The 10531-nt window shown below is 46.3% G+C and overlaps 1 protein-coding gene across 2 annotated transcripts in view; it reads right to left on the reverse strand.

Annotated features, from left to right (window-relative positions):
- The window catches only part of Iqck (IQ motif containing K), a 117854-nt gene that overhangs the window by 26023 nt on the left and 81300 nt on the right, over positions 1-10531 (reverse strand). For both annotated transcript variants that reach the window (XM_032892799.1, XM_032892798.1), the window contains exon 8: positions 2877-2988. In XM_032892799.1, the coding sequence (XP_032748690.1) occupies positions 2877-2988 (112 nt within the window). The remainder of the gene's footprint in view (positions 1-2876; positions 2989-10531) is intronic.

The raw sequence follows: 10531 nt of genomic DNA on the forward strand, positions 1-10531 counted from the left end.
CACAAACCCAGACAGCAAGAATTCTGATGGCCCGATAACAGGAAACTGGACGTGCCTCATGTCATGTTTAAGACAGTGTCTGAGAAGAGTTTGGGTTGGAAGATAAGACCCAGGAGAGCAGCTCAAAGGCTGGGTCCAGCTCCGTGTACAGTGTCCACTGCCTAGGATGTGCGACTCTGCCTGTGTTCCTGCTACAGTCTCATGAAGAGAACAGAGAAGGGAGCTTGTCTGGGCATCAACCCCTAAGGAAGCAGGAGAATATGAGAAAATGAAGACTGATGGGGGCTTCAAGCTAACAACTGTTCACACATGTTGAGAGTGCACATGCACATGTGTGCTCATGCATGTGGGGGCCAGAGGTCAACACTAGGTGTCTTCCTCAATCCCTTTTCACCTTAAGGTTTCTCACTGACCTCAAACTCACTGATGATCAAGAACAGATGGCCAGCAAGCCCCAGGGCTTCTTCTATCCCAGCCTCGCCAAAGAGCTGGGATTACATGTATGTACCATCTCCCCCAACTGTGAGTACTGGGGAGCACAATCAGATCCCCCTGCCTGCTTGGCAAGTGCTTTACCAACAGAGCCATCTCACTGGCCCCATGGGAAGGCCTTTAGATCTTTCCGGCCCCTGCGTCTTCTACTGTGAAATAAAACCCAAGAGCTCTATGCCTCAAATACATATGTGTAGACACTGATCTCTGTGCTGCTTTGGGCAACACAATGAAGGTCACAGCAGTCCCACCTGGACTGCAGAGTCTAAGGTCTGCCAGTCAAAGGAAACAAACATCAAGACACTCAAATGCACATGGCTATCTCAACAATACTATTGCGATAGTGAAACTCATGGGTACTATGTGTTAGGACCCTTTCACAGCTGTATGTGACTGATCCCATTCTGAATGGGGAAACTGAGGCCCAGGGAAGCCATCTAGGTCACAGCCTCATGGAGGGAGGTGGTAGCTAGAGTCCTGTGCAGCTCTGTTGTTGACCACGGACTTGGGAGATCTTGTTTTTTAATTTTTCTCAAGGGCCAGCATACAGCCCAGTTGAGCATTGCAGCACAGTGGGATATTTACTGAAGACCCTGCCTTGCAATGGGCGAGCCTCCTGAAGCCCTTCCTTGCCAGGCAACAAGGGCACACAGCAGGCAGCTGGGGCAGTGGATTCTACTCTGCTCTCCCCAGCATTCAGTCCACTCTGTCCTTCCTGCTCCACTGCAAGCCAAGTCCATCAATCAAAGAGCAGCAATCAACTCCAGAGAATACGAAATAGCAGCAGTAAATAAGTGCACTGTGCTTCCTGTGACCTTTAAACTGATTACAGCCCCGACCGAGTCCCAGCTCTGAACCGAAGAAAGGCCAGGGCTGAGCCAGCCCAACAGGAGACAAGGGTAATTTCTGAAACTGAGTTTCTCCCTCCCTCCTCTTCACTCTCATCCCTCTTTTCCTTCCTTCCCCCCTTCTTTATTTCTTGTCTATGTATTCACACATGTGTGTTTTACATGTGTTCCCATGAGTGTGTACACATGTTCTTTTGCATGTGGAGGCCAAATGTAAATGCTGGGTATCTTCCTCAACCACTTCTTCATCATATCTATTGAGACAGTCTCTTACTGACCACGCAGTTCACCAGCAAGCTGCAGAGAGCCTGCTCTCCCACTCGGCAGCACTGGACTTACATACAGCCTTACACTGCTGCTCCTAGCTTTTTACTTGGGGACTGGGGATCCAACTCAGGCCCCCATACTTATGTAGCAGGCACCACACTGACTGGACCAACTTTCTAGCACCCCTCCCCCGTTCTCTTTTACTTTTAACCTTTAACTTACCATATATCCACAGTAGGAAAAACAGAAAAACAATTGCCAAAAAAGGAAGGAAACCAGAAACCCCACCATGATTAATATGCTGATATTCATTCTACTACTATGTTCTTTTTCCAATACAAAAATACACACATAAACAAGGGGATTTAGTAATTCAAAATACAAGCTCACAGATGCCCCACCATCTGCCATCTGCAAGCTGGGGAGGAGTGCAGGGGGTACAGGCATGTGTGGTAACATGCCCACACATGTGGTGAGGTGAATCTGCTGTTTGAGAGCTTGTGAGCTCCTACCTGAGGCCTGAGGACCAGGAGCCCCGAGGCAAGAGGATACCAGTGTTCTGTGTAAACAGGCAGTTCTTTCAACCTTCCTCACCCTTAATCCTCCTCAGGTGCTCACCAGTGGAGAAGCCATCCACCTGTACAGCCCACCAGTTCAAACACATCTAATTTCTAGAAACACCCTCACGGCTAGACCCAGAAACAGCATTCACCAGCTATCTGTAGAAATAAACCCACTGAAGTTTAGACACACACCTGGAGTTGGGGAGAGTACTCTCCCATTAATAATTCCCCAAATCACAGCTCGTTCTTGGAGTCTCAAAGCTAGAAAATAAAAGCCCTCAGCTACAGGTGACACAGAAGTTGTCCTTAAGGGAGAGAAATGGCCATGTGAATAATATCCTGTAGACTCTAGTTGCCAATCAGAACACAGAGGCACCCACACGCACACGCACACACACACACACACATTCACACACACACACACATGCACACACACACACACACATGCACACACACACACATACATGCACCCAAACACTCACACACATCACACATTCATACTCACAGAGTCTCTCTCTCTCTCTCTCTCTCTCTCTCTCTCTCTCTCTCTCTCTCACACACACACACACACACACACACACACACACACACACACACACACACACACACACTCTAGCTCTGAGGGCCTCTGAGAGCTTCCTTCTTGAGCTCAGGTGAAAGATCAGCATTTTCCTACACAATGTGGGCTGTGGAGCCCACCACTCACTTTTCTGCTCTTGTTTGGCCCAGAACATTTTCACACGCTGGCGGATGTGCTTGTCCTCACGCAGCTTCTTCTGCCACTGCCGCAGCTCCTGAATCTCAGGGTCACAGCGAACCTGGAAAAGGCACAGAGCTTGGTTGGTCCCCTTTCTTCATGCTTCCACACCCCATTACCAGCATGCATGGGAGAGCCTTCTCAATCAACTGGACGTCCTGGAAGTTTGCAAAATTCTTTCTTGTAGCACTGGGCTCCAACTCAGGGCCTGGTGCATGCTAGGCCAGTTCTCTACCACTGAGCTATGCCCTGCCCCTGTTTTGATTTATTTTGAGTTGAGAAAACACTGTTCTCAATGAATTATCTACACTCCAAACTGCTCATTTCATACTTGAGAATAAATGAGATTGTGAAGATTTGCCAAACTAATGCTATGTTAAAAATATTCTAGATTTGTGCCGTTCCATAAAATATTAACATCTGATTTTAAATTTTCTCCATCTCATTTGAAAAAAAAGTAGAGGCTTAGATAACATATTAACCTAAATAGTTATTAGTACTATTAATATACAAAATCTTGTCATTTGAACTTGTAATTAATATCAAAATTATTTACGATAGGCAGGCATGGCAGAACATAACTATAATCCCAGCACTTTGGGAGGCTGAGGCAGAGAAGATTGTGACTTCAAGACCAGAATAAGTTATACAGCAACTCTCCAAGCTCCATTCTATAGCCCTCGACTGAGTATCTTCTTCCTTCTATGTCCGCTCTATCTGTATCTACTCAAGTGCTCTATCTATTGAGCTGTAACCAGCCAAGCCCTGGCGCTACCCCAACACCTGATTAACTAGATGTGGCCGCAGATCCCTGGAATCCTGGCACTCAGGAAATGGAGGCAGGGGGATCAGAAATTCAAAGTCATCTTCTAACCACACAGAGAATTTGAGTCCAAGGTGGGATACAAGAGACTGTCACTCATTCTATTGATTTTTTTTTTTTTTTGGAGCTGGGGACCGAACCCAGGGCCCTTATGTTGCTAGGGCAAGCGCCTACCACTGAGCTAAATCCCCAACCCCCCATTCTATTGAGATAGCAGTGATCAGACCCATTCTACAGATGAGACAACTAAGCTGAAGAGAGAGCAGATGGTATTCCAGGGATGGGTGCCTGTGCAGAAGTGTGCAGGCGAGATACAGTGCTGTATGACCAAGTAGACTCTATTTCCACATAGCTTTATTATTTTATTATGTCATATAAACTATTTATTTATTTGCTTTATATCCTAATCACTGTTTCCCCTCCAACAGTCACTCCCCCACCTACCCTCTTCTCTTCTGAGAGAGTGGAGGTCCCCCCCGGGTATCCCCCCACCCTGGCGCATCAGGTCTCTGCAGGGCTAGGTGCTTCTCCCACTGAGGCCAGACAAGACAGCTGAGTTAGGGGAAAGGATTCAACAGACAGGAACAGCTTTGGGGACAGCCCCTGCTCCAGTTGTTCGGGACCCACATGAAGACTGAGCTGTGCATCTGCTACGTATGTGTGGGGGCCTAGGTCCCGCCTGTGTATGTTCTTTGGTTGGTGGTTCAGACTCTGAGGGCCCCCAAGGGTCTAGGTTAGTTGACTCTGTTAGTCTTCCTGTGGAGTTCCTATCCCCCTCAGGGCTCTCAGTCCTTCCCCCAACTGTTTCATAAGAGTCCCCAAGCTCCATCCAATGTTTGGCTGTAGGTCTCTACATCTGTCTGAGTGCTGCTGGGTGGAGCCTCTCAGAGGACAGCCATGTGGGGCTCCTGTCTATAAGCAAAACTGCAAGGTCAATACCGTACAGTACAGGAACAGACAGGTTGATCAATGGCATCGAATCGAAGACCCTGAAATAAACCCACATACCTATGGACGCTTGATTTTTGACAAAGAAGACAAAACCATACAACAGAAAAAAGAAAGCATCTTCAACAAATAGTGCTGGTCTAACTGGGTGTCTGCATGTAGAAGAATGCAATTGGATCCATATTTATCACCCTGTAAAAAAACTCAAGTCCAAGTGGATCAAAGTACCTCAACATACAACTGGATATACTAAATAAAATAGAACAGTAAGTGGGGAATAGCCTTGAACTCATTAGTACTGAAAACAACTTCCAGAATACCAATGGCTCAGGCTCCAAGACCAACAATTGATAAATGGAACCTCATGAAACTGAAAAGCTTCTGTAAGGCAAAGGACACCATCAATCAGACAGAACAGTAGCCTACGGATTTGGAAAGGTTCTTCACCTGCATCTGACAGAGGGCTAATAGCCAAAATGTTAAGGAACTCAAGAAGTTAGACACCAACAACCCAAGTAACCCAAATAAAAATGAGGTACAGAGCTAAACAGAGAATTCTAAAAGGGAGGAATCTCAAATGTCAAAGAAACACTTTAAGAAATGTTCAAAGTTCTTAGTCATCAGGGAAATTCAAATCAAAAGGACCTTGAGATTCCATCTTCTACCCATCAGAATGGCTAAGATCAAAAACTCAAGTGACAGCACATACTGGTGAGGATGTGGAGAAAGGGGCACACTCCTTCATCGCTGGTGGGAGTGCAAACTGGTACAACCACTTTGGAAATTAATTTGGCAAATTCTCTGAAAACTGGGAAGAATTCTACCTCAAGACCCATTCCTGTGTATACACCCAAAAGATGCCCACTATACTATAGGGGCACTTTCTCAACTATGTTCATAGCAGCTTTGTTTGTAATAGAAACAACCTAGATGCCCCTCAACTGAAGAATGGATTAAGAAAATGTGCTATATCTACACAATGGAATCCTTACTATTCGGCTATTAAAAACCAAGTAGACTCTTAAACACAGCCTCTTATCCCCTTGTCCATCCCCAGACACCCTCTTGCTGGAGAGACTGCTTGGCAATGATATCAAGTTTATTTTGGAAGAGAAGTTAAAGTTGCTGAAGATCTATAGGTGAGGAACCACCACAATGTCTGAGGAGGTTGCCATGGTAACATCTACACAGTGCTTAGGGTTAACTATTAAGGGTGACCGCCTTGTGGGTTCCCTTTCATGATCAGCTCCAGTCATTCAAATGAAGCCATAGCTTTATACTCTGGGGAAGAGTTCCTTGTGTTGGGATTAGTATGTGGATCTGGGGGAGGCGCACACTGGATGCCAAGGTCAGTGGTCTCCCAGATAGTGGCTACTCCACTTATCTTTCCAGGGCTCCCAAATGCCCAAGGGGCGGTCTGCCTGTTTTTCTCATCTTTTAGAACCCTGGACAGGAACAGGTCGGGTGAGGAGAAGCAGGGCTATTAGAAGCTGTTGGGACCTCAGGTGCATATAGGAAACAAGTAAAGGCCGTTCAGGGGACAGCACAACTGGAGGGGCCCTGGAGATAGAGCCATCCCGCTGAGGCCATCTAGGTAGGGGTCCATTTATTTTATCAAGCTACAAATTGATCTTGAGGGTTGGGGATTTAGCTCAGTGGTAGAGCGCTTGCCTAGGAAGCGCAAGGCCCTGGGTTGGGTCCCCAGCTCCAAAAAAAAAAAAAAAAAAAAAAAAAAAAAATTGATCTTGAGACTTCCCACTGAGCTTCCCGCTGGGGATGTAGCCATTGTCTTCCAGGCTACCCACTCTTGGGCCTCCCCCAGGGCACAAACAGTCCCTGAAAGAACTGGGCTGGGCCAGATTTGGCCTTCAGATTCCTCCCTGCATAGAGCCACTCTCCCCCATTTCCTCCCTCCTCTCTCAGTGCAAGGCCCACTTGTTACCTCTTGTAAGTGTGTTGCTATTGTCTCTCTTGGAGACATCTGTGAGTTACCAGTAGCCCTGAGGGGTGTCTTTTTACTTAATTGTGGTAAAATACACACAACATAAACACTACCTTTTAATCATTTAAAGTACACTTCAGTGGTGCTAAGTACGTTCAGAACCTTGTGCAACCAAGTCCACTCATCCACTTCAAGGACATTCTTATCACCTCAAAAGGAAATTCTGTAGTCATTAATCAGGACCTCCCGATTCTCTCTTCTCCCCACCCCAGCCTCTAATCTTTTAGACTCTAGATTGTGAATTTCCTTATTCGGGATAGTTCCCATAAATGCAACCATTTGCCCTTAGTGTATGGATTCTTTCACGGATACAGAGCTTCGAGATTTATCCCAATTCCTTGTTACTTAGCATCGCGCTGCATAGCTACACTATAGTGCGATTATCCATTTGCCTCTTCATGGACACTGGAGTTATTGCCACCCTTTCCTGCTGTGAATAGAGTTCTGGGAGGACCTTGCTTAAATATCCATTTCCCTATAGTTCTTTGACTATGACCTACATCACAAACAAAAACACATATTTGCCCACCCATCTAAGGCTGTGTTCATCACAGGGCTCTGCAGACAGTACCATGTGGTCTCCTCTGTTGGGCCAGAAGCCTTTTTCCTTGACTCTCTTCATTTTGCTCTGGGCACTATTCACCTTGGCAGAATGCTGTTGCTGCAGCAGCAGCCTTGTTGGTGAGGCTCTGGTTGCCAGGTGATCCTGGAGCACTAGAGAAGGCCTTTGTGAGCTGGGGAGAACAGGCACCCATTGAACTGGGCTAATCCCACTATTGTCAGTTAGGAAAGCGCTTCAGATGGCAGGAGTTGTGCCCATCAGCAAATACCAGAGTGAAGCATGGTGTCAACACACAGCAGTTTCCCCTCCCCCTTCCCAGCTTCCCACCCTTTGTTTTGGAAGTCACCGTGGAGAGCCAGCTTGTTCTTCCAGTGTGCACAGGAATATGACTGGTGTTATGGACTTGACTTTGGATCACAAATAAAACAAAACAGAAGCTTCTTGATTCCAGTGTCAATTCTTACTCTCTCTTTCTTTCTTTCTTTATTTATTTATTTATTTTAATTAGTTCATTTATTTTGGTTTTTCGAGACATGGACTCTCTGTGTAATAGCCTTGGTTATCCTGGAACTAGGGCAGGCTGGCTTCTAACTCATAGAGATCCTCCTGTCTCTGCCTCCTGAATGCTGGGACTAAAGGCATGTGCTTCCCATGCCTGGCCAGACATCAATTTTTATTTGTTGTGATTTATTGATATTTATGTTGCCTTGTTAGGGATCAAACCCAGGGCTTTGTGAGTGCCAGGCAAGTGCTCAACCATTGAGCATGGATGCCAAGTCTGGCTGTCTTTTTTTTTTTTTTTTTTTTTATGCACCTGAAACTATCTAATTCTTTTAGAAAACCATGTTAGTTTAGAAAGCCAGCTTTGGGCTGTGTGGGTAAAGCACTTGCCATGCAAGCATGAGGACCTGAGTTCAAATCTTCAGAACCCATGTAAGCCTTGGCACAGGAACACCCACCTATAACCCCAGGACTCCCACAAGACGGAATCAGTCCCAGCAGGGTCCTTGGAAGTTGGCATACCAGAGCCTCATGCACATGGCCACAAATAACAAAGAGTTCTGTTTCAAACAGAGAGGAAAGCAAGGGGTGGTACAGGAGTTTGTCCTGTGACCACCATAAGAACACTGTGACAAGTGCTTTTACTTCCTCCACCACACACACATAATATATGCGTGCGTATGTATACATATATATGTATACATATATATATATGTACGTGTACACACACACACACACACACACACACACACACACAGTGAGAAGAGAGGAGGGGAGGAAAAGAAAACCCCAGACCAACGCTCTGAATCTCAGCTCTGCACAGCCTTGAGTAAGTTGCTTATGCCCTCAGAGCCTCAATCTCCTAATCTGTAACATGGAGTTGGCACAAAACCAACACCTAAAATGCTAATAAAAACCTGTCGGGGTTGGGGATTTAGCTCAGTGGTAGAGCGCTTGCCTAGGAAGCGCAAGGCCCAGTTTCATCCCCAGCTCCAAAAAAAAAAGAACCAAAAAAAAAAAAAAAAAAAAAACCTGTCTACATGAGTTATCTTTGTGTTAATTACCCTTAAAATCAACGAGTAAAGCAAAGAGTGGATTCCTGTGCTGTGGCCACTCCTCCAACTGCCTTGGCTGCTCAAAACCAAGAGGCAGAGGAGCCAATGACTCCAAAGTGTGGTCTCCTCCCGGGAGTTTAGCTGAGCACATACGTGATTCCGTGATTCACAACTCTGAGCTCTGGCCAGCTGGTGCAGAGGTTCTGGGGCTGTGTGGGGTGGGGGAGGAGAGCGGTGGCTGCTGGGACTGCAGTCGCCTTCACAACCTCTACTGCCCAAGAGCTCTTAGCTCACTTGTTTGCCTTGCTTCTTGGCAAAACAGACAATCGCATAGCAACAGCTGCCCTGCTGACTCCCTAGGGCTCTCCTCACTGCCTTGAAGGAAAGTGCTTAATCCATTACAGTTGCTGGAAGGATGCTGGAGAAGTACGGACTGGACAGGACGGGTTCTTCAGTGACACTCATCGTGCCACCCTGGATTTGGCATGTGACATCTCCCACAAGGTTCTCCTGGCGTCTTTGCCATGGTCTGACATCCTAATGATTATTTGAGTGGACTTTACATTCAAGAGAGACCAGTCTCCAATGTAGGACAGAGGAGTGGGCGGGGAGATGTTTGCGAAACTTCTTCCTGCTGTCTAATAAAAGTCCCAGAGCTCATAACTAGCAAGTTCCATTTTCTCTCTGTAGGAAGCTTGGAGAGGTCTTTTCAGATCTCTGGCAAAATCAAATCAGAGCAGAGCAAAGCTGGCTTCTTGTTGTAGAAGTCACTAGTGTTTAGTGGTCACTGACATTCGTCCGCACCACACAACGCCTCCGGGTTGCTTGGATTCGAACCCTTCCTGCTCTGGAGCTGCATTGTCAACGGTGGGTGTGGCCCACCTGTGAACCACCAGCTTAGCCACTGGGTGTGGGTGGCGCTCTGGAAATCTAACAAGGCAGCAGGGAGATGGCTCATTTGGTAAAACGGCAAGAGTGTAAGGATGAGGACCTGCATTTGGACTCCCAGCCCCACGTACAGTCAGGCACGGTGACACATGCCTATACCCAGCACTGGAAGGCAGTGGTGCTGGACAGAGATGTGCCCCTGGAGCCTTCTAGCCAGCCAGCTAGACAACTGGGAAACTCCAGGCTCAGCGGGAGACTTTTTCTTAAAAAATAAGATGGTTGCTTGAGTCACGGCCTGGTACTCTTCTGTAGGATAGAGATGAATCTTGACACGTGAATACTGAATGTGATTAATCTGTCAACAATATTAGGTATAAAGTTGTATGATGAAAAATAAAGTGTACAGCAATGGAAGAGGAGACTCAATATTAATCTCTGGTCTCCACATGCACACACACATGCGCACATGCACTAACATACACATGTACACACACATGTGCATATGCACTCACATGCACATGTACACACACAAACACATTCATACACACACTGTATATACATGTACATGAACAAAAATTCCAATGAAAATAGCGCTTATTCCTTTATTGCTAAGGGCATCTTTACCCCCATGTGTTTAACTTTAAAGCCTACTTCAGTGACCACTCATAATGGTTGGCCACTTTTATTAAATTAATTTTATTTTTTCCTTTTTGCTGGAGTGAACCACTTTATTCACTGAGAACCCAGACCACGTGAGAGTCAAGTCGGAGCCAGTCACTACACCCAAGGCTGTCTGAGGACAGAACACTTATGGAAAAGCCCACA

The sequence above is a fragment of the Rattus rattus genome, chromosome 2, assembly GCF_011064425.1.
Source record: "Rattus rattus isolate New Zealand chromosome 2, Rrattus_CSIRO_v1, whole genome shotgun sequence".
Classification (NCBI taxonomy): Eukaryota; Metazoa; Chordata; class Mammalia; order Rodentia; family Muridae; genus Rattus; species Rattus rattus.